General features: G+C 68.2%; 2 protein-coding genes across 2 annotated transcripts; one reads left to right on the top strand and one right to left on the bottom strand.

The window, feature by feature from the left end:
* The first annotated feature begins 114 nt into the window (after positions 1-114).
* Positions 115-6469, top strand: SPRYD3 (SPRY domain containing 3). The gene is made up of 11 exons (XM_056515182.1): positions 115-252; positions 1288-1503; positions 1798-1873; positions 1947-2071; positions 2432-2567; positions 2833-3021; positions 3506-3655; positions 3938-3995; positions 4641-4760; positions 4834-4991; positions 5548-6469. Exons 2-11 carry the CDS (start codon positions 1301-1303, stop codon positions 5680-5682), a joined length of 1350 nt encoding a protein of 449 aa, XP_056371157.1. The 5' UTR covers positions 115-252; positions 1288-1300; the 3' UTR covers positions 5683-6469.
* On the bottom strand, positions 6416-20847 carry TNS2 (tensin 2). Its single transcript, XM_056515160.1, is given in 30 exon segments — positions 6416-7162; positions 7260-7289; positions 7372-7440; positions 7788-7873; positions 7875-7975; positions 8579-8656; positions 9148-9225; positions 9449-9541; positions 9954-10079; positions 10360-10647; positions 11088-11302; positions 11346-11448; positions 12083-12898; positions 13329-13433; positions 13516-13581; positions 13938-14061; positions 14241-14310; positions 14637-14697; positions 14770-14882; positions 15236-15319; positions 15618-15682; positions 16046-16168; positions 16482-16532; positions 16763-16934; positions 17072-17115; positions 17619-17657; positions 18127-18165; positions 18252-18289; positions 19019-19130; positions 20397-20847. Coding segments are annotated over 30 exon segments (3597 nt in total). The 5' UTR covers positions 20463-20847; the 3' UTR covers positions 6416-7020.
* Between the last annotated feature and the right edge of the window lie 249 nt (positions 20848-21096).

The following is a 21096-nucleotide window of genomic DNA, read 5'->3' as shown; positions in this document are numbered from 1 at the left end:
CCCGGTTCCCCCCGTCCTCCAGGGGGCGCCCTTACGCCTCTCGCCCCGTGCCCGTGGCACCACGTGACCGTGAGGCGCGCTCCCCGCTAGGCCCCGCCTCCCGGCCTCTGCGCGCTCCCATTGGCTGAGAGAACCGTCAGTCCCGGCGCGGCAGCTCGCGATTGGCCGGCGGGTACAGCGGGCGGGCGCAGGGAGACGGAAGCGAGCGGGACCCGGATGCGAGCGCGGCCCGTGGAGGGGGCGGGACCCCCGGTAAGGGGGCGCTGGGGCCCGGGGGGCTCTGGGGAAGGTTTGGGGTCTGGGGACGTCCGGGAGAGGTTGGGAGGGACCCTGAGGAGTTGAGGGGGGGACGCGGAGACCCCGGTACGGGGAATGTGAGAAGGATTTGGGGGTCCTGAGGGGACTTGGGGGGAATTGGGGAGGTTTGGGGGGTCCCGTGATGGGGGGCGGCCGCGGTGCCGGGGGAACTGGGGGGCTTAGGGAGTTCTGGGAGCAGCGATGCTGGGAAAGGGGAACCCCCGGAATGAGGGGACCTTGGTGTGGGGGGGGTGTCAGGTTGGGATTTGGGATCAGTTTTGGGCTGAGAGATATGGGGTTTTGGGGGGTCAGGTGTGTACTGAGGGGCAGGTTTGGGGTATCTCAGGTGTGATCTGGGTGTGTCAGTGGGGTTTTGGGGGGTCAGGTGTGTACTGAGGGGCAGGTTTGGGGTATCTCAGGTGTGATTTGGGTGTGTCAGTGGGGTTTTGGGGGGTCAGGTGTGTACTGAGGGGCAGGTTTGGGGTATCTCAGGTGTGATTTGGGTGTGTCAGTGGGGTTTTGGGGGGTCAGGTGTGTACTGAGGGGCAGGTTTGGGGTATCTCAGGTGTGATTTGGGTGTGTCAGGTATGTGTTTGGGGGGACGGTTCAGGGAGGTCTCCGGTGGGTGTTTTGGGGTTCAGGTGTGTTTGGAGGGCCCGATGGGTTTTAGGGGGTTTCGTATACTTTAGGGAGTCAGGTGTCTTTAGGGGGCTTAGGTGTATTTTGGAGCATCAGGTGTGTTTTGAGGATTGATTTTGAGAGTTTGGGTGTATTTTCGGGAGTCAGGTATGTTTAAGGTTTCCAGGTATGATTCGGAGGATCGGGTGTGTTTTGAGGGAAGTTTTGTGGGTTCAGGTGTGTTTGGGGTGTCAGGTGTGTGTTTGGGGGTCAGTGTTGGGGGATCCCGGGTTTTGGGGGTTCACGTTGGATTCGGGGTGTCGGTTCCGGGCCCCCCGTCCTTTCGGGGGTCCCACCGTTGCCTCCCCGCAGGAGCCCCCCCGCCATGGATGACCTGAACCTGCACTTCAGGTTCCTGAATTGGCGCCGGCGGATCCGGGAGATCCGGGAGGTGCGGGAGGGCCGGGATCGGGACCGGGATCGGGACCGCGATCGGGACCGCGACCGGGACCGCGATCGGGAGCGGGATCGGGGTCTGCGCTGCCAGGAACGCGCCCGGCACATCCTGGTGGATGGGGACACGCTCAGGTACCCCGGGGGGACCGGGGGCACCCGCCAGAGGGGACTGGGGGGCTCCGGGGGGGGAACGTGAGGGGACCCGCGGGGATGGGAGGGGGCGGGGGGTACATGGAGGGGGTTGGGGGCACCCACAAAAAGGGGCTGGGGGTCCCGAGGAGAGGGGGGGATGCACCCACGAGGGTGGGAGGGGCTGGGGGCGTCCACGGGGGTGCGAGGGGTCTGGAAGCACGCACAGATTTTGGGGGGGAGGGTTCTGGGGGTACCCGGGGGGTCGAGGGTGTCTCAGCCCCTCGCCGCCCGCAGCTACCGCGGCCCCTCGGGCGAGGTCGGCTGTTACGTGGCCCCGCGGCCGCTGACCCGCGACAGCAACTACTTCGAGGTGAGCCTGGGGGTTCGGGGGGCGCGGGCTGCCCGGGGGGCGCTGAGCCCTGACCCCAGCGCCCCCTGCCCAGGTGTCCATCGTGGACAGCGGGGTCCGCGGCACCATCGCCGTGGGGCTGGTCCCGCACTGCCACAGCCTCGAGCACCCCCCGGGGTGGGGGCCCGGCTCCGTCGCCTACCACGCTGATGATGGAAAGTGAGTGTCGCGACAGCGGGGGGCGGCGCCGGGATGTCGCGACAGCGGGGAGGTGTTGAGATATTAAGGAATTCCGTGATGGTGGGTTGTTAGATGGTGAGGTGAGGAATGAGATGCTTTGGGATATCGAGGTGTGAGAATAGCAAGAGGATATCAGGGTATTGAGGGGTTGGCACCTTGGGGATGTCAGGATACTGGGGGGACTGAGAGGGAGCAGGACTGGGAGGTGTTGGGGGCACCGGGGCATGTTGCGATATTTGGGGTCTGCTCCAGGTTTGGGGTCCCCCATTACTGAGACCCTCCCCTCCCGTTCTGAATGCCCCCGTTTCCGGGGTGCCCCCCGTTTTTGGCGTGCCCCAGGCTCTACAGTGGCCGAGCCAAGGGGCGCCAGTTCGGCTCCAAGTGCAGCTCCGGCGACCGGATCGGCTGCGGTGTCGAGAGGGGCTCCTTTGGGGCCCCCCCCGCCCAGGTTTTCTTCACCAAGAACGGCCAGAGGGTGAGCCCCCGCCCCAGAGCACCCTCAAACCTCCCAGGACCCCCAAAACCTCCAGGACCCCTCAAACGGGGGGTCCTTTTGCCCCTCCCCCAGCTGTTCTTCACAAAATATGGACAGAGAATGGGAGGACCCCCAACCTTCTCAAACCCTGAAGCCTCCAGAGCCCCCCCACTTCCCACTTTGGTGTTTCCCTAAATCCCAGATGGGGGGCCCGGGAGTACCCTTGTCCCTGAGCCCCCCTCACCCCCGACTCTCTCAATTGCAGGTGGGGGGTCTGGGGGTGCCCCTGTCCCCCCCGGGGCTGTTCCCAGCCGTGGGGCTGCACTCGCTGGGGGAGGAGGTTCGGCTGCACCTGCCCCCGCCCGGGCCGTCCGAGGACGAGGGGGGAGCGATGCTGGTGGACAGCCTGGAGGAGGAGTGGGGGCGGCTCCACGACGTGCGGCTCTGTGGTTCTGTGAGCACCCGGGAAGCCGGGGGGGGAAAGGGGGGGCTGGAGCCTCCCCCAGGGTTGGGGATGACGCAGGGAAATGGGGAGGGAGCACCCAGTGAGAGTGTGGGGGAGTGGAGGGGGATGTTGGAAGAGGTTGGATCCCCTTCCTGAGCTGGGAGGTCAGAAATTGAGGTTATGGAGTGAGGAAAACTGGGGGCTGGGAGTTTGAGTAAGGACAGTTTTGGGGACAGGGTGAGAGAGGTCCCCAGTGCTGGGGGGCAGTGACATCGGGAGTCTGGGGTTTCTGGGTGCCCCCAAATCCCCTGTGTGTGCCCCCCCCGACTCTCTATGATCCTCCCCTCAGCCCCTGTGATCCCCCAGATCCCCCAGACCCTCCCAGGTGCTGTTACTAGGCGAGGAAAGGGATGAATTTCGCGGATCTGGGGCTGGTCCGGGTTGGGGGGTGCCCTTTTTCCCCGTGTGTGAGCCCTCCCCGCGCCCCCCCCAGGTGCTGGAGTACGTGGGGAAGGGGAAGAGCATCGTGGATGTGGGGCTGGCCCAGGCCCGGCGGCCGCTCAGCCCCCGCAGCCACTACTTCGAGCTGGAGATCCTGGACCCGGGCGAGAAGTGCTACATCGCCCTGGGCGTGGCCAGGAAGGTGCGGGGGCGCGGAGTTGGGGTGCGGGGACACTGGGGTGCGTGGGGACACCTGCGGAGCTGGGGGGGCAGGGGGTGGGTCAGAAATGGGAACCCAGGAGTTACAGAGGGAGCAGAGGGGGGCGGGAGCCTCCTCCAGGGCTGGGAGGGGGCTCAGATTTGGGCTGAAAGGTGGGGAGGGGGGGTCAAGAATGAGGCTTTGGGGTGGAAAACTGAGGTCCACGGATCTGGGGAGGCTGGGCAGCCTGCATTGTCCTCACCTCCCTCCCCTGTGCCCCCCCAGGATTACCCCAAAAATCGTCACCCCGGCTGGAGCAGGGGCTCAGTGGCCTATCACGCAGGTGAGCCCCCCAAAATTAGGGGACCCCCCCCAAGCGTGGGACCCCAATAGTGGGACCTCCTCCTGCTCTTTCTCCCCCAAAATCTCCTTTGCCATTTCCCCCCGCTATTTTGGGTTGCACCCCTATAATGAAGATCTGGGGGTCTCCCCCAGGATCTCGGGGGGTCCTCCCTAAGTTGAGGGCTCCCCATGACCCCTCCCTCCTCCCTTCTCCCTTCCTCCATCTTTTTCTCCTTCATCCTCTTCCTTTCCCTTTTTTTGGGTCCCATGGGGAGGTCTGAGGGGTGGTTTCCAGCCCCTCGGGGGGGTCCCTTCTTCCTTTTCCCCCCTTTTATCTCTTTTCCTTTTTCTTTTCACTCCCTTCACCCTCTTCTTCCTTCCACCTTTCTCAGGCCTAGTTCTCTCCTTTCTTTGGGGTGCACCCCCATGGGAGGGGTCCCCCTCATGACCCGAGGAGTGCCCCTTGATTCGGGGGTCCCTCTGTGCACTCCCTGACCCCAGTTATCCCCTTCTCCATTTCCCCCCTCCTTCTCCATCTCTAACCCCTTTCTCTGCCCATTTCTCCCCCTTTTTGTGGGGTGCACTCCCATGGAGTGTCTGACCCCCAGGAACTGGGGGGTCCCTCTAACTGGGGCTCTCTCCCCAGACGACGGGAAGCTGTTCCACGGCAGCGGGGTCGGGGATCCCTTTGGCCCCCGCTGCTACAAGGGCGACGTGATGGGCTGTGGGATCATGTTCCCTCGGGATTACGGCCGGGACAGCGAAGGTACCGCGGGGCTGCGACCCCCAAGGCCTGGGCGGGCCCTGGGGCGGGTCCCTCACCCTTTTCCCCGCCCCAGGTGACAGCGATGACTCCTCGGAGCCCCCCGAGGTGAAGGTGAAGGTGCGCAACGTGATGTACCTGGAGGAGGAGGAGGAGGAGGAGGAAGAGGAAGAGGAGGAGGAAGAGGAGGATGGGGAGGACATGGAGCAGGAGCAGGAGGGCAGGAAGGTCGTGGTAAGGGTGGGGACACCTCGCCAAAAGAAATCTGTGCCCTGAAAAGCCCCCCTGCCCCCCAAAAAAGCTCCTCCTTCACACCAAAATTCTCCTTTGTCCCTCTAACTTTTGAATCAGTTTGGGGGCTCTAACACCCAGATTTTGGGGGGGTTGGGGGTGTCCCGCCCCCCCTTATATTTTGGTTATCCTCTGTTTGTCTATGATCCCCACACTTATTTTTGCCCCACCCCTGGATCCTCCATCACCCCAAAAGTCCCCTGCAACCCCCACTGGGTTCCCTTTGCAGTGACTCACCATGGGGTCAACCCGTTTGCCCCCAGTTTTTTGGAGACTGGGGTCTCCCTGCTCTCCTCTCTTATTTTGAGGTGACCCTGCTGTGTGTCCCTGACCCTCCCTGGGTGTTTTTGCCCCTTAAAAACCCCAAAAATCCCCCCTTCACCCCCCTTTTGGCTCATCTTTCCTTGCCTTACTCCCCCCTTTACCTGTTTCTTTTCAGGGGGACGGGGTCTCCCCTTGTCCCCCCAGTACAGGGGTGACCCCGATTTGTGCTCCCCAGGTGTTCTTCACGCGGAACGGGACGGTCGTGGGGCGCAGGGAGGTTGGGGTCCCCCCTGGGGGGCTCTTCCCCACCGTGGGGATGCTCAGCACTGGTGAGAGGGTCAAGGTGGACCTGCACCCCCTGAGCGGATAAAGGGGGGGCCCGCGTGGGGCCCCCCAACACCAAAACCCTGCGGTGCTCCCGGACCCGCCCCGGGCTCTCCCAGTGCACTTTAGGGTGTTTCCACAACAGTGGAGACCCCCCCAAGGTGGTTTTTAGGGGGTTCACTCCTGTCCCCCCCATAATTTTGCCCTTTGAGAGCTCTTTGGGGGGGGTTCCCCAAGTTAATCCCCCCATTGACCCCTCAAACCTACCCCACTGTTGCCCCCCAAGGTGGTTTTTGGGGGTCTCAGCCATGGCCTCTACCGTATTTTTGGGGGACCCATTCCTAACCCCAACCCCATGTTTGTGCGGGACTCAATCCTGCCCCCACCCCCAGATCATCCCAGTGACCCCCCCAGGTGGATTTGGGGATCTCAGTCGTGCCCCTTCCACCATGAGTGACCCTTGTGCTCCCCAGAGTTCCTCGAGCCCCCTTTGACCCTCTCCAGCCCCCCCAACCCCTCCCACTCCACTGACCCCCCTAGTGCCCCCCCAAATCACACCTGTGCCCCCCCATCCCTTCCAGCACGCCTCATTTTTGGGGGGGTCCAGGGGGCAGAATTAGGGGTTCCCCCAATCATGAATGTAACCTGACCCTTCCAATTCCATGGGAGCCCCCGGAGTCCCCAGCTCTGTGGTGGGGGCTGGGCTGGTTTTGGGGTCCCCTTTGACGTTTGCACATGGGGGGGGTTCCCATGCCTCCCCCTCCCCTCAAATAAACCCATTTGTTACACCAAAATAAATGTGGATTTATTGGAGATCCCCCAGGACCCCCAAATTGCAGCCTCCCCTTCTTCATTTGAGAGGGCAGCTGGGGGTGTGCAGGAGGTTTTGGGGGTCTCCAAGGAGGGCTGGAGGGTCTGGGGGGTGTCTGGGGGAGTCTCAGGGGCAGTTTGGGGGTCCCCAGTAGAACTTTGGTGATGAAGGTTGTGGGGAGGGTGATTATGGGGGTCCCCTTGTGCTCCCCCGAATCGGGGGTGCCTGGGAGGGTTTGGGGGATCCGGGGGTGGTTTTGGGGGAGTCTCAGTGGGGGATTGGGGGTGTTCAGGACCTTGGTGATGAAGGTGATGATGAGGGGGGAGGTTAGTTATGTGTGTCCCCGTCCCCCCCTTGGCAGGAGGACTCCGGGGGTTTTTGGGCATCCCCAGATGTTTTTGGAGGTCGTGGGGGGTTCTGGGGGTCCCTCAGTGTCGTGTTCCCAGCAGCACCTTGGTGAAGGCGGGGGGGAGTCCCGCTGGGTTTTGAGGGTGCCCCTGCTCCCCCCTGCCTCGGGGGGCTTTGGGGGTCCCCAGATGGTTTCTGGGGTCCCGAGGGGGTCCCTGGGGTCTCTCAGTGCCGCGTCCCCAGCAGGACTTTGGTGACGAAGGTGACGATGGCCCCCGCCGGCTGCTCGGGGTCCAGCTCCGCGAATACGTGACACGCGTTGCCGCCCCCCGGGGCTCCCGCCTGCTTCGCCACGAACCCGAAAATCCTGGGGGGGCCGGAGGGGGGCAGGGGCCGAGGCCGGAGTCAGATCTGTGCCCCCCCCTCCCTCCCGCGGGTCCCGTTCTGGGCCATTCTGCACGTACCTGGCCGTGCTCCCGTCGGGGTTCGCCCACCTGGGGGGGTTAGAGGGGTTGGGAGGTCTGGGAGGGTTTGGAAGGTTGGGGGAACCCCTGTGCCCCCAGTGCCCCCCCTCACCTGCGGTCCTGGGGGTCGGTGCCGCAGTGGGTGACGCTGCTCACGGGGTAGTGCCGGCGGAAAAAGAGTCTGGGGGCGGCAGGGCGTGGTGAGGAGGGGGTGGGGGGGGGGGGGGGGCTGGGTCGGTGGGTGCCGAGGGGGTGGGGGGAGGTCGCGGTTGGTTTTGGGGGTTGTCGGGGTTTGGGGGATCAGTGGATTGGAGGATTAGGTGTTTATTTGGGTTGGTTTAGGGGTGAGGGTTTGAGAGGTTTGGGGGAGTCAGTGGTTCTGGGGTTCGGTAATTTGGGGGGATCTCGGTTTGAAGGAGTCCGGGTGGGGGGGGTTGGGTGGTGTGGGGAGGGTGGGGGGTTTGGGGTCATTGCGGGATTAGAGGGATCTGGGTTTGGGGGGTCGCTGGGGGTTTGGGGGTCCCTCACTTGCGCTGCCGGTCCGTCAGGGTGATGCCCTGCGCCGACACCTTGAAGTGCACGGGGCTGGGGGGGGGGCCGGGGGGACCCCCCCGCACTCGGGGTCCCCTCCAGGAGGGACCCCACGGCCTTGGCCACGGCCTGGGGCCCGGTCAGCGCCTCGGTTCCCACCGAGCCCAGGAACAGCACGGAGCAGGCTGGGGGGGCAACGGGGAGGGGAAACTCCAGAACCGCGACCAGCCCCCGAAACCCGGGACCAGCCCCCCAAACCCGGGACCAGCCCCCGAAACCCGGGACCGGCCCCCCGAAACCCAGGGAAACCGAAACCCAGGGAAACCGAACCCCCAGCCCCCAAAACCCGGGACAGGCCCCCCGTAATCCGGGTCCAGCCTCCCCAAATCCGGGACCGGCCCCCCGAAACCCGGGACCAGCCCCCGAAACCCGGGACCGGCCCCCCCGAAACCCAGGGAAACCGAAACCCCAGCCCCCAAAATCCGGGACCAGCCCCCGAAACCCGGGACCGGCCCCCGAAATCCGGGACCAGCCCCCCCGAAACCCGGGACCAGCCCCCAAAACCCGGGACCAGGCCCCGAAACCCGGGACCAGCCCCCAAAACCCGGGACCAGGCCCCAAAACCGGGACCAGCCTCCCCAAAACCGGGACCAGCCCCCCAAAACCGGGACCAGCCCCCGCAGCGCTCCCAGTCCCGATGCCAACCCCACAGTGACCCAGTTCCAGTGCCTGCACCAGCCCCGAACCCCCCATCCCACAGCCCCCCACTCCAGGACCCCCAGTCCCACCTGCCCCCTGCCTCAGGAGAGCTCCGGCCGTGCTGACATTGGGGGGCCCGGGGGGGTCCGGGGGCTCCTCCTGCAGCTCTGGGGAGGAGGGCACAGGGTAGGGGGGGCGGCCGGGACCCCCAGTGCCCCACCAGGAACCATCCAGAACGGCCAGCAGGGAAAACTGGGGGGTCAGGGGAGTTTGGGGGGAACCTGGGGGGAGCTCCGGAGGGATTCTGGGGGCTGGAGGAGTTTCTGGGGGGTCCCGGCCGCTTTTTGGGAGGGTTTCACCGTTTGGGAGCGTCCCCGCAATTCTGGGGGTTCTCGCGGTTTTGGGGCTCCTGTGGTATTGAGGGAGGGCCCGCGATATTGGGGTGTCCTCGCGCTTGTGGGGTGTCCCAGCAGGTGTTCAGGGGTGTCCCCGCGGGGGTTTTGGGGTGTCCCATGATTCTGAGGTTCTCCGGGGGGGTTTTGGCGTGTCCCGGGGAGGAGTTGCGGTGAGGTACCCGCATTTTGGAGGGGGTCCCTGTGAGGGTTTTGGGGTGTCACGCGGGAGTTTTGGGTGTTCCCGCAGTTTTTGGGGTGCCCACCTGCGTGGGGGATGCGGAGGGCGCAGGGCAGCGAGATGGGGGTGATGGAGTGCTGCAGCACCAGCGCCGGGAGGCTCCCTGGGGAAAGAGGGGTCAGGGCACCCCAAAACCCCGCTGGCTCCCCCAAGCCCCACAGAGTCCCCCAACCCCACCCGGCCGCTCTCAGCCCCCAGAGTTCCCTTTGAGACCCCCCTGACCCCTCAGCCCCTCCCACGGACTTCCCCACCCCCCCCCAACCCCCCGGACCCTCAGAGACCCCCTCGACCCCTCCTCGGTTCCCCCCGAGCCCCCCGCCCCTCACCGAAGTAGGGCTCCTCGGGGCACCCCCGGATTTTGACCCCCCGCGGGCCCGTCTCGATCAGGAAGTGCCGGACCAGCTGCTCCTGGGGGTCCCCTGGGGGGGCGGGGGGAGTCAGGCGCCAGGGAGACCCCCGAGACCCCCCCAGCACCCCCCGATCCCCCGGCATTTTCTATGGGGAACGGGGGTGTCCGTGGGGGGATCTGGGGGGTTCACGGGGTGTTGGGCGGGTCCAGCCTCCCCGGGCAGCCCCCCGAGACCCCCCCGTGGGCAGCCCCCCGAGCCCCCACACTGCACGGGGCGAGGGGGTCCATGGGTGGATTTGGGGACTGCTGGGGGGAATTTGGGGTGATTTTCAAGGGTCCCTGGGGAGTTGGGGGCGTCAGAGCCCCGGGAGATGCCCCTCCACCCCCGGCCCCCAAATACTCCGTAGGGGAGGGTGGGTTTGGGGGTGTCCATGGAACCGGGGGGGTCTGTGGGGTTCGGGGGGTCCTGGGGAGGTCCATACCCGTTCTGGGGGTGGCGCGGGGCGGCGGCACCCCCACTCTGAGCGCGAGCCCGAACGCCCCCGGGAAGCTGCTGCTGCGGCGGACCAGGAACGAGCCGGGAGGGGCCGCCTTGAGCAGGGACACGGCTGGGGGGGCACGGGGGTCACACGGGGGGCCACTGACCCCCCGCAGCCCCCACTGAGCGCCCACAGCCCCCTCTGACCCCCGCAGCCCCCTCTGACCCCCCAGCCCCCACTGACCGCCCCCTCACTGACCTCCCGCGACCCCCCCATGCTCCCCCGATCCCCTTCAAACACTCCCCAGCCCCCCAATACCCCCTAATAACCCCCGAGACCCTCCAAAGCCCCCCGGCAGCTCCCGGCCCCCCCACACCCGCGGGGGTCCCCGGCCCCGTTCCCCCCGTACCTTCCTCCCGGGACAGCCCCGGTTTGTACCAGAACTTGGTGGTGTCCTGCACGAAGGTGCCCCCGGGGGGGGTCCCGCCCGGCCCCGGCCCCGCCGAGGGGTGACCCTGGGCCCCCCCCGGGCTGCGCTGCGGTGAGGAGGGGTCCCGGGGCCCCCCCGGGGCCGGGGGATGCCGCTTCTCGGGCAGGGGCGGCTGCGGGGGCGGGGGGGATCCGGGGGTGCCGCTGCTGGGGGAGGGGGCTCGGGGAGGGCCCGGCCAGGGGGTCCCCTCGATTGGGCTGCGTCGCCCTGGGGGTGCACAGAGAGACAGGGGAGTGAGACCCCCAAAAGCCCCTCCGGGGGCCTCCGCAGCCGCCCTGCAGCGGCTCCTTTGCCTCCCGCCTCTCCCCAGCACCCCTCGGATCCCCAGGCGCCCTTTAACCCTTTAACGCCCCCAGCCCCCGAATCTCCCCCAGTTTATGCCTCAGCTCCCCCAAGGCGCCCCCCAGCCCCTCTGTGGCCAGAACTCTCTCCAAAAGTCCCCCAGCCCCTTTAGACCCCACTGAATCCCAACACCGCTCCGGACCCCCCCATGAACCCTTTTACCTCCCGCAGATCTGCCCCAGGACCCCCCGATAGCCCCTATAATGCCCCATAACCCCCAAGAGACCCCCACAGCCCTTTTAGGCCCCCCCTCCCCAGATCCCTAATACCCCCCAGGACCCCCATTAACCCCTTTGCGCCCCCACCTTGCCCCCCACCTTCACCTGCCGGCTCCTGGGGCTCCTCCACGGCGGGCGGGTCGTAGCCCCCTTTTCTGGGGGGGGGGTCCCCGCTCCAGCCCCAGCCCGGGGCGGCCGCAATGGGGGCAATCTGGGGGCTCCAGCGGGGGCGCCCCCCAGTCATGGCCGCTATAAACTGCGCGGGTGGGGAGCGCGGGGACGCCCCCCCAGCCCTGGCAGTCCTGGCAGGGGCAGAGGGGCGGGAGCTCCCCCAAAAGCAGGTACCCCCCCGCCACTGGGCGCCCGTAGCCCCCCCACGGGGGGAACCCCTCGGACAGCGAGCGCTGCACCCCCCGTTTTGGGGGGTCCCGGGGGGAGGCCAGGCTGGCTCGACGGCACAGGGGGGGACACGGGGGGGCCCAGGGGCTGGGGGGGGCCCAAGGGTTCGGGGGGGTGGGAGATACCGGGAGGCTGTGAGGGGCGGGGGGGCTGTGGGATATTGGGATCCCATGGGACGCTGGCGCGCTGTGCAGTGAGGGGAGGCTGTGCGTTATTGGGGGGCTGTGGGGTGCGGGGGGGCCATGAGACATCGGGGTCCCGTGGGGGGGTGGCAGGCCCTCGGATATTGGGGTGATGTGGGAGATTGGGACCCCGGCGGATACTGGGGCGCCATGGGGTTTTGGGGGGCTGTAGGATGTCGGAGGGCTGTGGGGGGCTGGGGTCTCATGGATTATTGGGGTCCCGTGGGATACTGGGGGGCTGTAGGATGCTGGGGACTTCTGGGCTTGTGGGGGGCTATGAGGAGTGTGGGGGCCCTGGGATGTTGGAGATCCATGAGATGGTGGGGTCCCGTAGGATTTTGGGGTCCCATAGGGGGATGGGGACCTCTGGGATGTTGGGGTCCCATACGGAGTGGGGGTCTCCAGGGATGTCGGGGTCCCACGGGATGCTGGGGGGCTGTAGGGTATCGGCGACTCCTGGAATGTCAAGGTCCCCTGGGATATTGGGGCGCTATTGGGCACGAGGGTGTCCTGGGATATCGGGGTCCCGTGGAACGTCGGGGACCCCCGGGATATTGGGGTCCTGTGGGATATTTGGGTTCCATAGGGCACTGTGACCCCGTGGGAAATTGGGGTCCCGGGGGATGCTGGGGGGGCCATGGGGTGCCGGGGTCCCGTAGGAAGTTGGGGACCCCTGAGATGCTGGGGGGCCATGGAGGGTCAGTGTCACGTGGGGCACCAGGGTCCCGTAGGGTTTTGGGGTGTCATAGGGTGTGGGGGACCCCTGGGATTTGGGGGCCCCGTAGGATGTGGGGAGGCCATGGGGTGTGAGGGTCCCGCAGGATGTCAGGGGGCTGTGGGGAGCAGGGGTGCCATGGAATGTGGGGGTCCCGTGGGATGGGGGGGTCTTGTGGGATATTGGGGTCCCATAGGATATCGGCATCCCGTGGGCCGGGGGGGTCTCATGGGATATGGGGGTCTCGTGGAATGTGGGGGTCCCGTGGGATATCGGGGTCCCGTAGGATGTGGGGCTCCTGTAGGGTGCCGGGGTCCCGAGTGGTTCGGGGCTCCCATAGGCTGCGGGGGTCCCAAGAGGTTCTGGGGTGTCGGGGGTCTCCTCCCCCGGGCCGGGGGTCTCGCGGCCCCCCCGCACCCCGAACCCCCCCAGCAGCTGCTCCAGCTCCCGGCGCTCGGCGGCCGTGGGGCCCGGGGGGCGGCCCTGGGGGGCTCCGGGGGGGGGCGGGGAGTCAGAGTCCGGCCCGGGGGGGCACGGACCCCCCTTCTTCTGCACGCGGGCGTAGGGGCTGCCATCCAGGGGACCCCAAGTGTGGGAGGGCTCTGGGACGGAAAAGGGCGGTCAAAGCCCCCTCTGCACCCCCAAAACCCCACGGGACCCTCCGGAAACTCCTGTCTCCTTCCCCATCCCCTTCAGGCCATGGGACCCCTCCCCTATGTCCACACTGCCCCCCAAAGCCCCCCGTGCACCCCCAGTTCCCCGCATTTTCCCCCGTTGAAGGTGGGGACCCCCCCGGCCCCTCCCCAACCCCCCAACTCCCTTTCCGTGGGGCCTCCCCAAAACCCCCAAACCCCCCGGTCCCTCCGGCCCCTCAAATCCCCCCCAGCGCCCCCTGCGAGTCCAGGTCCCCCCAACACCCTCCAGCACCCCGAGCCCCCCGCGTTCCCCAGTCCCAGGACACGGGGTCCCTCCGCCCCCTCCATGCCCTGGGAACCCCGCCGGACCCCAATTTCCGCCCCGACCCCCGCTCACCCTCGGGGCTCTCCCAGCGCCCCTCGTAGGAGTCGCGCCGAACCGCGGGGTCCCGCACCCCGTAATCGATGGGGGCGGCGGGGGGGCCGCGGGGGGGCACCCAGCCTGGGGAGGGGGGCAGGAAGAGGGAGCGGTGAGGGGGGTCCCGGCGGGGCAGCCCCGGGGGTCTCCGCCCCCCAAAACCCACCTTCGACCCTTTCGGGGCCTGAGGAGAAGATGAACTCGACGGTGGCGTCGGGGGGGAAGCGCTGGTCTGGGGGCAGCACGGGCGGCTCGGGGGGGCACGGGGGCGTCCCCATCACCTGCACCCCCAAATTCCCCCGCGCTCCCCCAGTCACCCCATTCCCAGCCCCCAGCCGCCCCCCGCCCACCCAAACTCCCCCAGTCTGCCGTCCCTGTTCTCGCCTGGGGGTAACACGGGAACTGGGGGCGTCCCCGTTATCTGTGTCCCCAAATGCGCCCATGTCCCCTCCGAATCACCCCACGACCCGCCCCCCGTGACCCCCCCACAGCACCCCTAAACTCTCCCTGTCCCCACGTGCCCCCCAAACGCCGGAGCCCCCCAAACTCCGCAGTGCCCCCGCACCCTCGGACCCCCCGCGCCCCCACCTTGCCAGGCCAGGTCGAGCTCGTCCCGGCGCAGCCTCAGGCGGGGCCCGCGCAGGGTCCCCGTGTGGAACTGAACCCCAAAAACCGCCTCGCGCCCCCCCCGCCGCCGGTGGTAACAGCGCACCTGGGGGGGCACAGGTGAGGGGGGGGCACAGGTGAGGGGGGCACGGACAGGTGAGGTAGGGGAGCCAAAACACAAAAGGTCGGGGGGGTCACCCCTCCCCGCACCATCGAGCTGCCCCACGAGCTCGGGACACGCCTCGGCCTCCCCGCGCCCCCCCGCGCCCCCCGCGCCCCCCTCACCATCACGTCCCCCTTGAGCAGCAGCGCCGGTTCCAGGGTGACACAGAGCGACTGCGAGGCGGGGGGGCTGCTGGGGGAACAAGGGGGGCACTTTGGGGGACTTCAAGTTTGGGGTGGCAGGTTTGGGGCAATCAGTTTGGGGGGGGGGGGGGGTGAAGATTAGGGGGACCCCCTGAAACCGCACCAGCCATAGAGCACTGGGGGAAACTGGGGGGAAGACTGGGGGGAGGCGCGGGACCCCTCCAAAGGGGCGGGGGGTGGGCACGTCAGGGTTGGGGGGCGGGCTGGGAGGTTTGGGGGCGCGCCGGGACCCCCCGACGGGCACAGCAGGGCGGGAATGGGGTTTGGGAGCCCCGAGGGGCGGGGGGTCGGGCTTGGGGCGGGGGTGTCACTCACTAGACCCCCGAGGTGTAGACGAGCCGCAGCGATTGGTAGATCTTGAGGAAGGGGCGGCAGCCTGGGGGGGACACGAGGTGTTACCGGGGGGCTCTGGGGGGCTGCCGGGGTCCCATCCCCACCCCAAACTGACCATCGGGGGGGTCGTAGGCGGGCAGGGGGGGCAGAAGGACGTGGTGCAGGAACTGGGGGGAACTGTTCAGGCGGAGCCGCCCCGAGAGCAGCGCCCCGAAATCCTCCGTGTACCTGGGGGGGGCACGAGTGGAACCCCAAAACTGCCCCAAAACCACACCAAAGCCAGCCCAAAAATCCCCTCAACGACCCCAAAGAGCAACTGAAACCACACCAAAAATCACCTCAAAACCACCCCAAAAACACCCTAACCCACATCAAGAGTTACCGCTAGAACACCCTAAAACCCATCCCAAAAACACTCCAAAAAATCCCTCCAAAATCACCCAAAAATCACCCGAAGAAACAGCCCAGAAATCACCCCAAAACACCCCCCAAAACCTTCAAAACCACCCCAAAAACCATTCCCCAAAACCACCCAACTCCCCCGAAACCCTGATCTCCCTCGCCCCCCGCCCCCGCCCCACCTGCGCTGGGAGGGCTGCAGGACCCCCCCCAGTTTCTCCTCGCAGAATCTCCTCATGCTCAGCGCGTTCAGCGCCTGCTCGGGGCTGGGGGGGCAAATGGGGGTCAGACACCCCCAAAGCCCCCGTCACCCCCCCTCAGAGTCCTCCAAGCCCCGCATAATTTCTCCACAGCCCCAAATCCTCCCCACGACCCCCTTTAACCCCTCCATGACCCCCCTCAACCTCCCCATAGCCCCCCCACCCCTGAATCTGAGACCCCTCCTTCGGACACCCCCCAAACCTCCACAGCCTCCTCTAACCCCCCACCAGTGCCCCGATAGCCCCCCGAAGCCCTCCAGTCCCCCCTCACCCCCCGATCCCCCAGAGCCCCCGCCCCCCTCACCTGCCCCACACGTCGCTGTAGTGCAGAAACGCCCCCACGACCACCCCGACGGGGGCCTTGCTGCCCTGGGGGGGCGGGGGACACGTCAGGACCCTCAGTGCCCCTCAGTACCCCCCGGTACCTCCCAGTACCCCCCAGTACCCCCCAGTACCTCCCAGTACCCCCCAGTACCCCCCCAGTACCCCCCAGTACCTCCCCATAGGTCAGAGGGACCCCCCCAGTGCCTCCCGATCACCCCCACTGACACCCCCGTGTCCTGCAGTGCCCCCCCAGAGCCCCGAGTACCCCCCAGTACCCTCCAGTACCCTCCAGTACCCTCCCAGTACCCCCCCAGTGCCCCCCAGTGCCCCCCAGTGCCCGTCCAATTGCCCCCAGCCCCTCCCCGTTGCCCCCAGCCCCCCCAGAGCCCCCCAAACCGCGGCCCCCACCTTGCTGAGCAGCACGGCCACGTTGCGGGGGTGCCCCCCCAGACACCCCTCGAGCGCTTTGCAGACGGAGCAGAGCAGCTCCAGGGGGGGGGCGAGCAGCTCCGGCCACCCGAAATCCAGCACCTGGGGGGGGCCTCAGAGCCGGCACCCCAAAACCCGCCGCGACACCCCCGACCCGCCCGGGACCCCCAGGCCCCTCCCCAGACATCCCCACCCCCCCCGAGACACTCCCGACCCCGCAGGGACCCCCCAGGAACCCCCCCAAACCCCAGGACACCCCCCGCCCCCCCAGCCCCGCAGGGCCTGCCCGGGACCCCAAACCCGCGCGAGGGGAGCCCCAAACCCGTGAGACCCACCTGGGAGCCCAGCAGGCCCCGGGACCCCCCAGATCCCCGGGGGGACCCTCACCCCCCCAGCCCCCCGGACCGCTCCTCACTTTGGGGTTCAGGCGCGTGAGGTCGCGGCGCTTCTCGGACAGGTTGAAGATCTGGGGGGGCACGGGGGGGTCGGGAGGAGCCCGGACCAGCGGGGCGACCCCGAAACTGCCCCAGGAGCCCCCAACCCCCGCTGGACCCCCCGAAATCCCCGGCCCCCTGCGACCCCCGGGCCCCTCGTGTCTTGCTCCCCCTCCCCAGGGTCCCCGCAGCCCCCCTCGATCCCCCCAGTTTCCCCCCAGTTTCCCCCCAGTGCCCCCCCAGTTGCCCCAGTTGCCCTCACCGTGTAGTTGGGGCCGTGCCTCGCCCCCAGGAGCTTCGCCAGGTGCCGCAGGTGCCCCCCGGGACCCCCCTCGCCGCCCCCCGGGACCCCCACGCTCAGGATCCGCTCGGTCACGAACGTCAGGTCCAGGGGGGGGAAGGGGGAGGTCTCGGGGCTGGGGGCGCGGGGAGTCCTGGGGGGGAGGAGAGGCTCAGAACCGGGGGGGCGAGAAGCCCCCCAGATCCCCCAGAACCCCAAAACCTCCTGAGGTCTCCCCAAATCCCCCCTCGCCCCTCCCTGAGACCCTCCAGCCCCCCCAAGCCCCCGTACCTGGGCAGCGTGCTCCGCTGGGGGGCGCTGTCCAACGAGGAGCTCTGGAGGGTCCCGGGGGGGCCCCAAAAACGAGGGGGGGCAAAAGGAGACCGGGGGGGACCCAAAACACGGGGGGAGTTAAGAGCTGTCCCCAAACACGGGCGTGTTCAAGGGGGGCCAAGGGGGCAAAGGGGGGGGTCAGAGGGGTCCCCTAAACAGGGGGAGTCAGAGGGAGTCAGGGGGGTCCGGGGGTGCCTCCATAACATGGGGCGGGGGGCGGCAGGGGAGGGTCAGGGAGGTCCCCAAAACAAGAGGAGGGTCGGAGGGGGTCAAGGGGGTCAGGGAGGGGTCAGGGGGGCCAAGGGGGGTGTCAGAGGGGTCCCCAAAACAGCGCAGAGTCACGGGGGTGTCAGGAGGGGGCTGGGGGGTCTTCAACACCTGCGGAGGGTCAGGGGCATTTTGGGAGTCCCGGGGGGATTACAGGGGGGATTACAATCCCGGGGGAGGTTGGGGGTCACGGGGGGTCAGGGAGTCGAGGGGGGTTTTGGGGGTTCGGGGGTCTCACCACGCGCTCGCTGCGCCGCACCGGGGCCGTGTTCCGCCTCTGGGGGGGCACAGAGGGTCTGGAGGGGCCCGACCCCCCGGAGGGGCAGCGTCCTGCCCGGGGTTGTGGGGTCCCGAGGGGATTTGGGGGGTCCAGGGAGAACACCGGCAGTGCCGGGTCCTGACCGGGGTGTTTGCGGCTCCTGCTCGGGGGGGCCTGGGGGGTTTCACCCCTTCCGCGGGTCCCGGATCCTGCCCGGGGAGTTTGGGGGCCCCGAGGGGAGTTCGGGGGTCCTGCCCGAGGGTGCTTCGGGGGTCTGGGGTCCTGCCCGAGGGTTTTGGGGTCTCCAGGGGGGTTTGAGGGGTCTCGGGTCCCGCCCGGGGTTTGGGGATCTCGAGGGGGGTTTGGGGGTCTCGGGTCCCGCCCGGGGGTTTGGGGATCTCGAGGGGGGTTTGGGGGTCTCGAGGGGGGTTTGGGGGTCTCGGGTCCCGCCCGGGGGTTTGGGGAGGTCGCGGCCCCCCATCCTCACCAGCTCGGGCGGGGGCAGAGGTTGGCACGGTGACGTCACCTGGAGGAGGACACGGGGGTCACCCCAAATGGGACCCGGCCCCAAGGGGACCCCCACCCTCGGGGACAGCCCCGCCCCCCCCGTACCTTGCTCTCACATCTCTTGTGGGCGGCGACTTTGCAAACTGGGGGGACAACGGCGACATCAGAACCCCCACGGTCTCTCCAAGGACCCCCCAGGACCCCCCAGTACCGTTCCACCCTCCCAGTAACCTCCCAGTGCCCCCAGTATCCATCCAAGGGACCCTGCAATGCTCCCAGTAACCTCCCAGTGCCCCCAGTATCCATCCAAGGGACCCCCCAATGCTCCCAGTAACCTCCCAGTGCCCCCAGTATCCATCCAAGTGACTCCCCAATGCTCCCAGTAACCTCCCAGTGCCCCCAGTATCCATCCAAGTGACTCCCCAATGCTCCCAGTAACCTCCCAGTGCCCCCAGTATCCATCCAAGTGACTCCCCAATGCTCCCAGTAACCTCCCAGTGCCCCCAGTATCCATCCAAGTGACTCCCCAATGCTCCCAGTAACCTCCCAGTGCCCCCAGTATCCATCCAAGTGACCCCCCAATGCTCCCAGTAACCTCCCAGTGCCCCCAGTATCCATCCAAGTGACTCCCCAATGCTCCCAGTAACCTCCCAGTGCCCCCAGTATCCATCCAAGTGACCCCCCAATGCTCCCAGTAACCTCCCAGTGCCCCCAGTATCCATCCAAGGGACCCTGCAATGCTCCCAGTAACCTCCCAGTGCCCTCCCAGTGTCCCCAGGTACTGCCCAGTCCCGACCCCACTGTCCCCACACCCCCCCACCCTACTCCCCATCCAGCCCCCCCGTGTCGCGGGGCTGTCCCGGGGGTGTCACCTCTGCACACGAGCCCGTGGGGTCCCAGGGGGGTCCCGCAGCCCCCGCAGGGCGCCCCCCGCCGCAGGCTCCGCTCGCGGAACGTGTGGGGGGCGGGCGGGGGCGGCCGCGGCTGCGGGAACACGGGGGGGTCACCGCCTGTCCCCCCCGTGTCCTCCCCGTGCCGCTCCCATGACCTCGCGCGTCATTTCTGGGACCCCGATGTCACCTCCCGTGTCCCCTCCATGTCCCCCCGTGTCACCCTCTGTGTCTCCTGTCAGAACCCCCCGCGTCCTCCCCGGGTCCCCTCGGTGACACACCCAGTCCCCAGTCCCACCCAGTTCCCATCGCGTCACCTCTGTGTCCCCTCGTGTCGCCCCCTCTGTACCCCCCGTCCTCCTCTGGTCCCCTGACGTGTCCCCAGGTGTCACCCTTGTCCCCCGGTGTCACCTGTGTCTCTTCTTGTGTCCCCCCAAGTTCCCTCCATGACTTCTCAGTGACCTCTCCCTGTCCCCTCCATGATGCCACCCGTGTCTCCGCATGTGTCCCCACCGCGCTTGTCACCCCAGCGTTCCCCCGTGTCCCTCCCCTGTCCTCTCCTGTGTCCCCTCCCGGCTCCCACTCGTGTCCCCCCATGCTGTCCCTGCGTCACGTCGCTGTTTCCCCCACGTCCCCGCTGTGACCCCTCATGTGTCGCCCCCAGTGCCACCCCCGTGACCCCAAGTACCGCCCCCATGTCCCCCGTGTCTCCCGTCTCCCCTCCCTGGTCCCTCTCTCCATTCCTGGTCACTCCGTGTCAACCCCACGTCTCTCCCGTGTCCCTCCGCGTCGCTTATGTCCCACTCGTGTCCCCCAGTGTCCTCTCGTCTCCCTCCCTGTGCCCCCCCCGTGTCGTCCCGCGTGTCCCCCCCGTGTCACCCCCGGCCCCTCTGGCCCCCGGCCACGGACACGGCGTCCCGCAGGAAGCGGGACAGGGACAAGCCCAGGAAATGCTCCCCCGGGGACGACCCCGCCGTTCCCACGGAGGGGGAGGGGCGTGGGAGTGCGCGGGGTGGGGGGACAGCGGGGGGAGGCGCGGGGGGGGCGTGGGACGGGGAAGGAGGGGCGTGGGAAAAAGGGAAAAAGCGGGAAAATGGGGAAAAAGGGAAGGTGGCGGCGAGGGGTGAGCGCAGGAAAACATGGGGAGGGGCGGGGGGCGAGGGTCAGACTCGCCTTTCCCCCCCAGGACACGCAGCGCCACGCGTGGGGACGGGGCGGCTGGAGCGGACCGCAGGGGGACCCGCGGGGGCGCCACGGGGGGGCCCCGCCGCTTCCACCCCCAGCCAGCCCCCCCTTCCCACCGAGGGGTCCCCACCCCACGCGGGACCTGCGCCCGCACGCGGGGCTCCCCCGCTCCTACCGTGTCGGGAACATCGCGGCGGCCGAACGCGCGCAGCAGCGTCCCCACGGCCCCGGGGGGCTTCATGGGGGGCTCCGGGGGGCTCCGGGGGTCCCAGGCGCTCCCGGGGGCGGCGCGGGGCTCCCGTGGGTCCCGCCAGCGGCTCCGTGGCCGAAGGCGCGCGGGGAGGGGCCGTTTCCGCGAGCCCGGAGCCGCTTCCCGTGCCGGGGGGGGACACGGACACGGGGGGGACACGGGGGGGACGACACGGGAACGACACGTGTGGCTACGGGGAGGGGACACCGGGAGGGTCACAGGGGAGACAAGGGGGAGACATGGGGGACGCACAGAGGGGACACACGGGGGGGACACGGACACGGGGGGACACGGGCAGGGGACAGCGGAAGGATCACAGGCGAGACAAGGACGGGGACACAGGGGGGACACACACGGGGGACGCAGGGGTGACACTTCCCGCTGCTGACGCTGCCTCAGTTTCCCCCTTTCTCCCTGCCAGGATCCCCCAAAATTCCTCCCGAGCCCCCCCGGGACCTTCCTGGCGCTGCCCCCGCCCCTTCTCCATCCTCCTCCTCCTCCTCCCACCGTCCCCCCGTTAACCCGCCCCCGCCGCTCCCCGGGACCCCCAAACTCGGGGGGAAAGTGGGCGTTGGACCCACTCCGTGGCGACCCCCAAAGTCGGAGAAAAGGGGAAGGCTGAGAC

This window comes from Oenanthe melanoleuca, linkage group LGE22 (assembly GCF_029582105.1).
Source record: "Oenanthe melanoleuca isolate GR-GAL-2019-014 linkage group LGE22, OMel1.0, whole genome shotgun sequence".
Classification (NCBI taxonomy): domain Eukaryota; kingdom Metazoa; phylum Chordata; class Aves; order Passeriformes; family Muscicapidae; genus Oenanthe; species Oenanthe melanoleuca.
Note: the sequence above shows the minus strand (reverse complement) of the source record. Positions and strands in the feature narration are given on the sequence as shown.

Excerpts from the sequence above, each read along its gene's own strand:
- SPRYD3 (XM_056515182.1), top strand. The coding sequence starts at position 1,301 with ATGGATGACCTGAACCTGCACTTCAGGTTCCTGAATTGGCGCCGGCGG. Across the intron at positions 2,072-2,431 it reads TACCACGCTGATGATGGAAA|GCTCTACAGTGGCCGAGCCA; the intron begins GTGAGTGTCGCG and ends GGCGTGCCCCAG. Across the intron at positions 3,656-3,937 it reads CCCTGGGCGTGGCCAGGAAG|GATTACCCCAAAAATCGTCA; the intron begins GTGCGGGGGCGC and ends GTGCCCCCCCAG.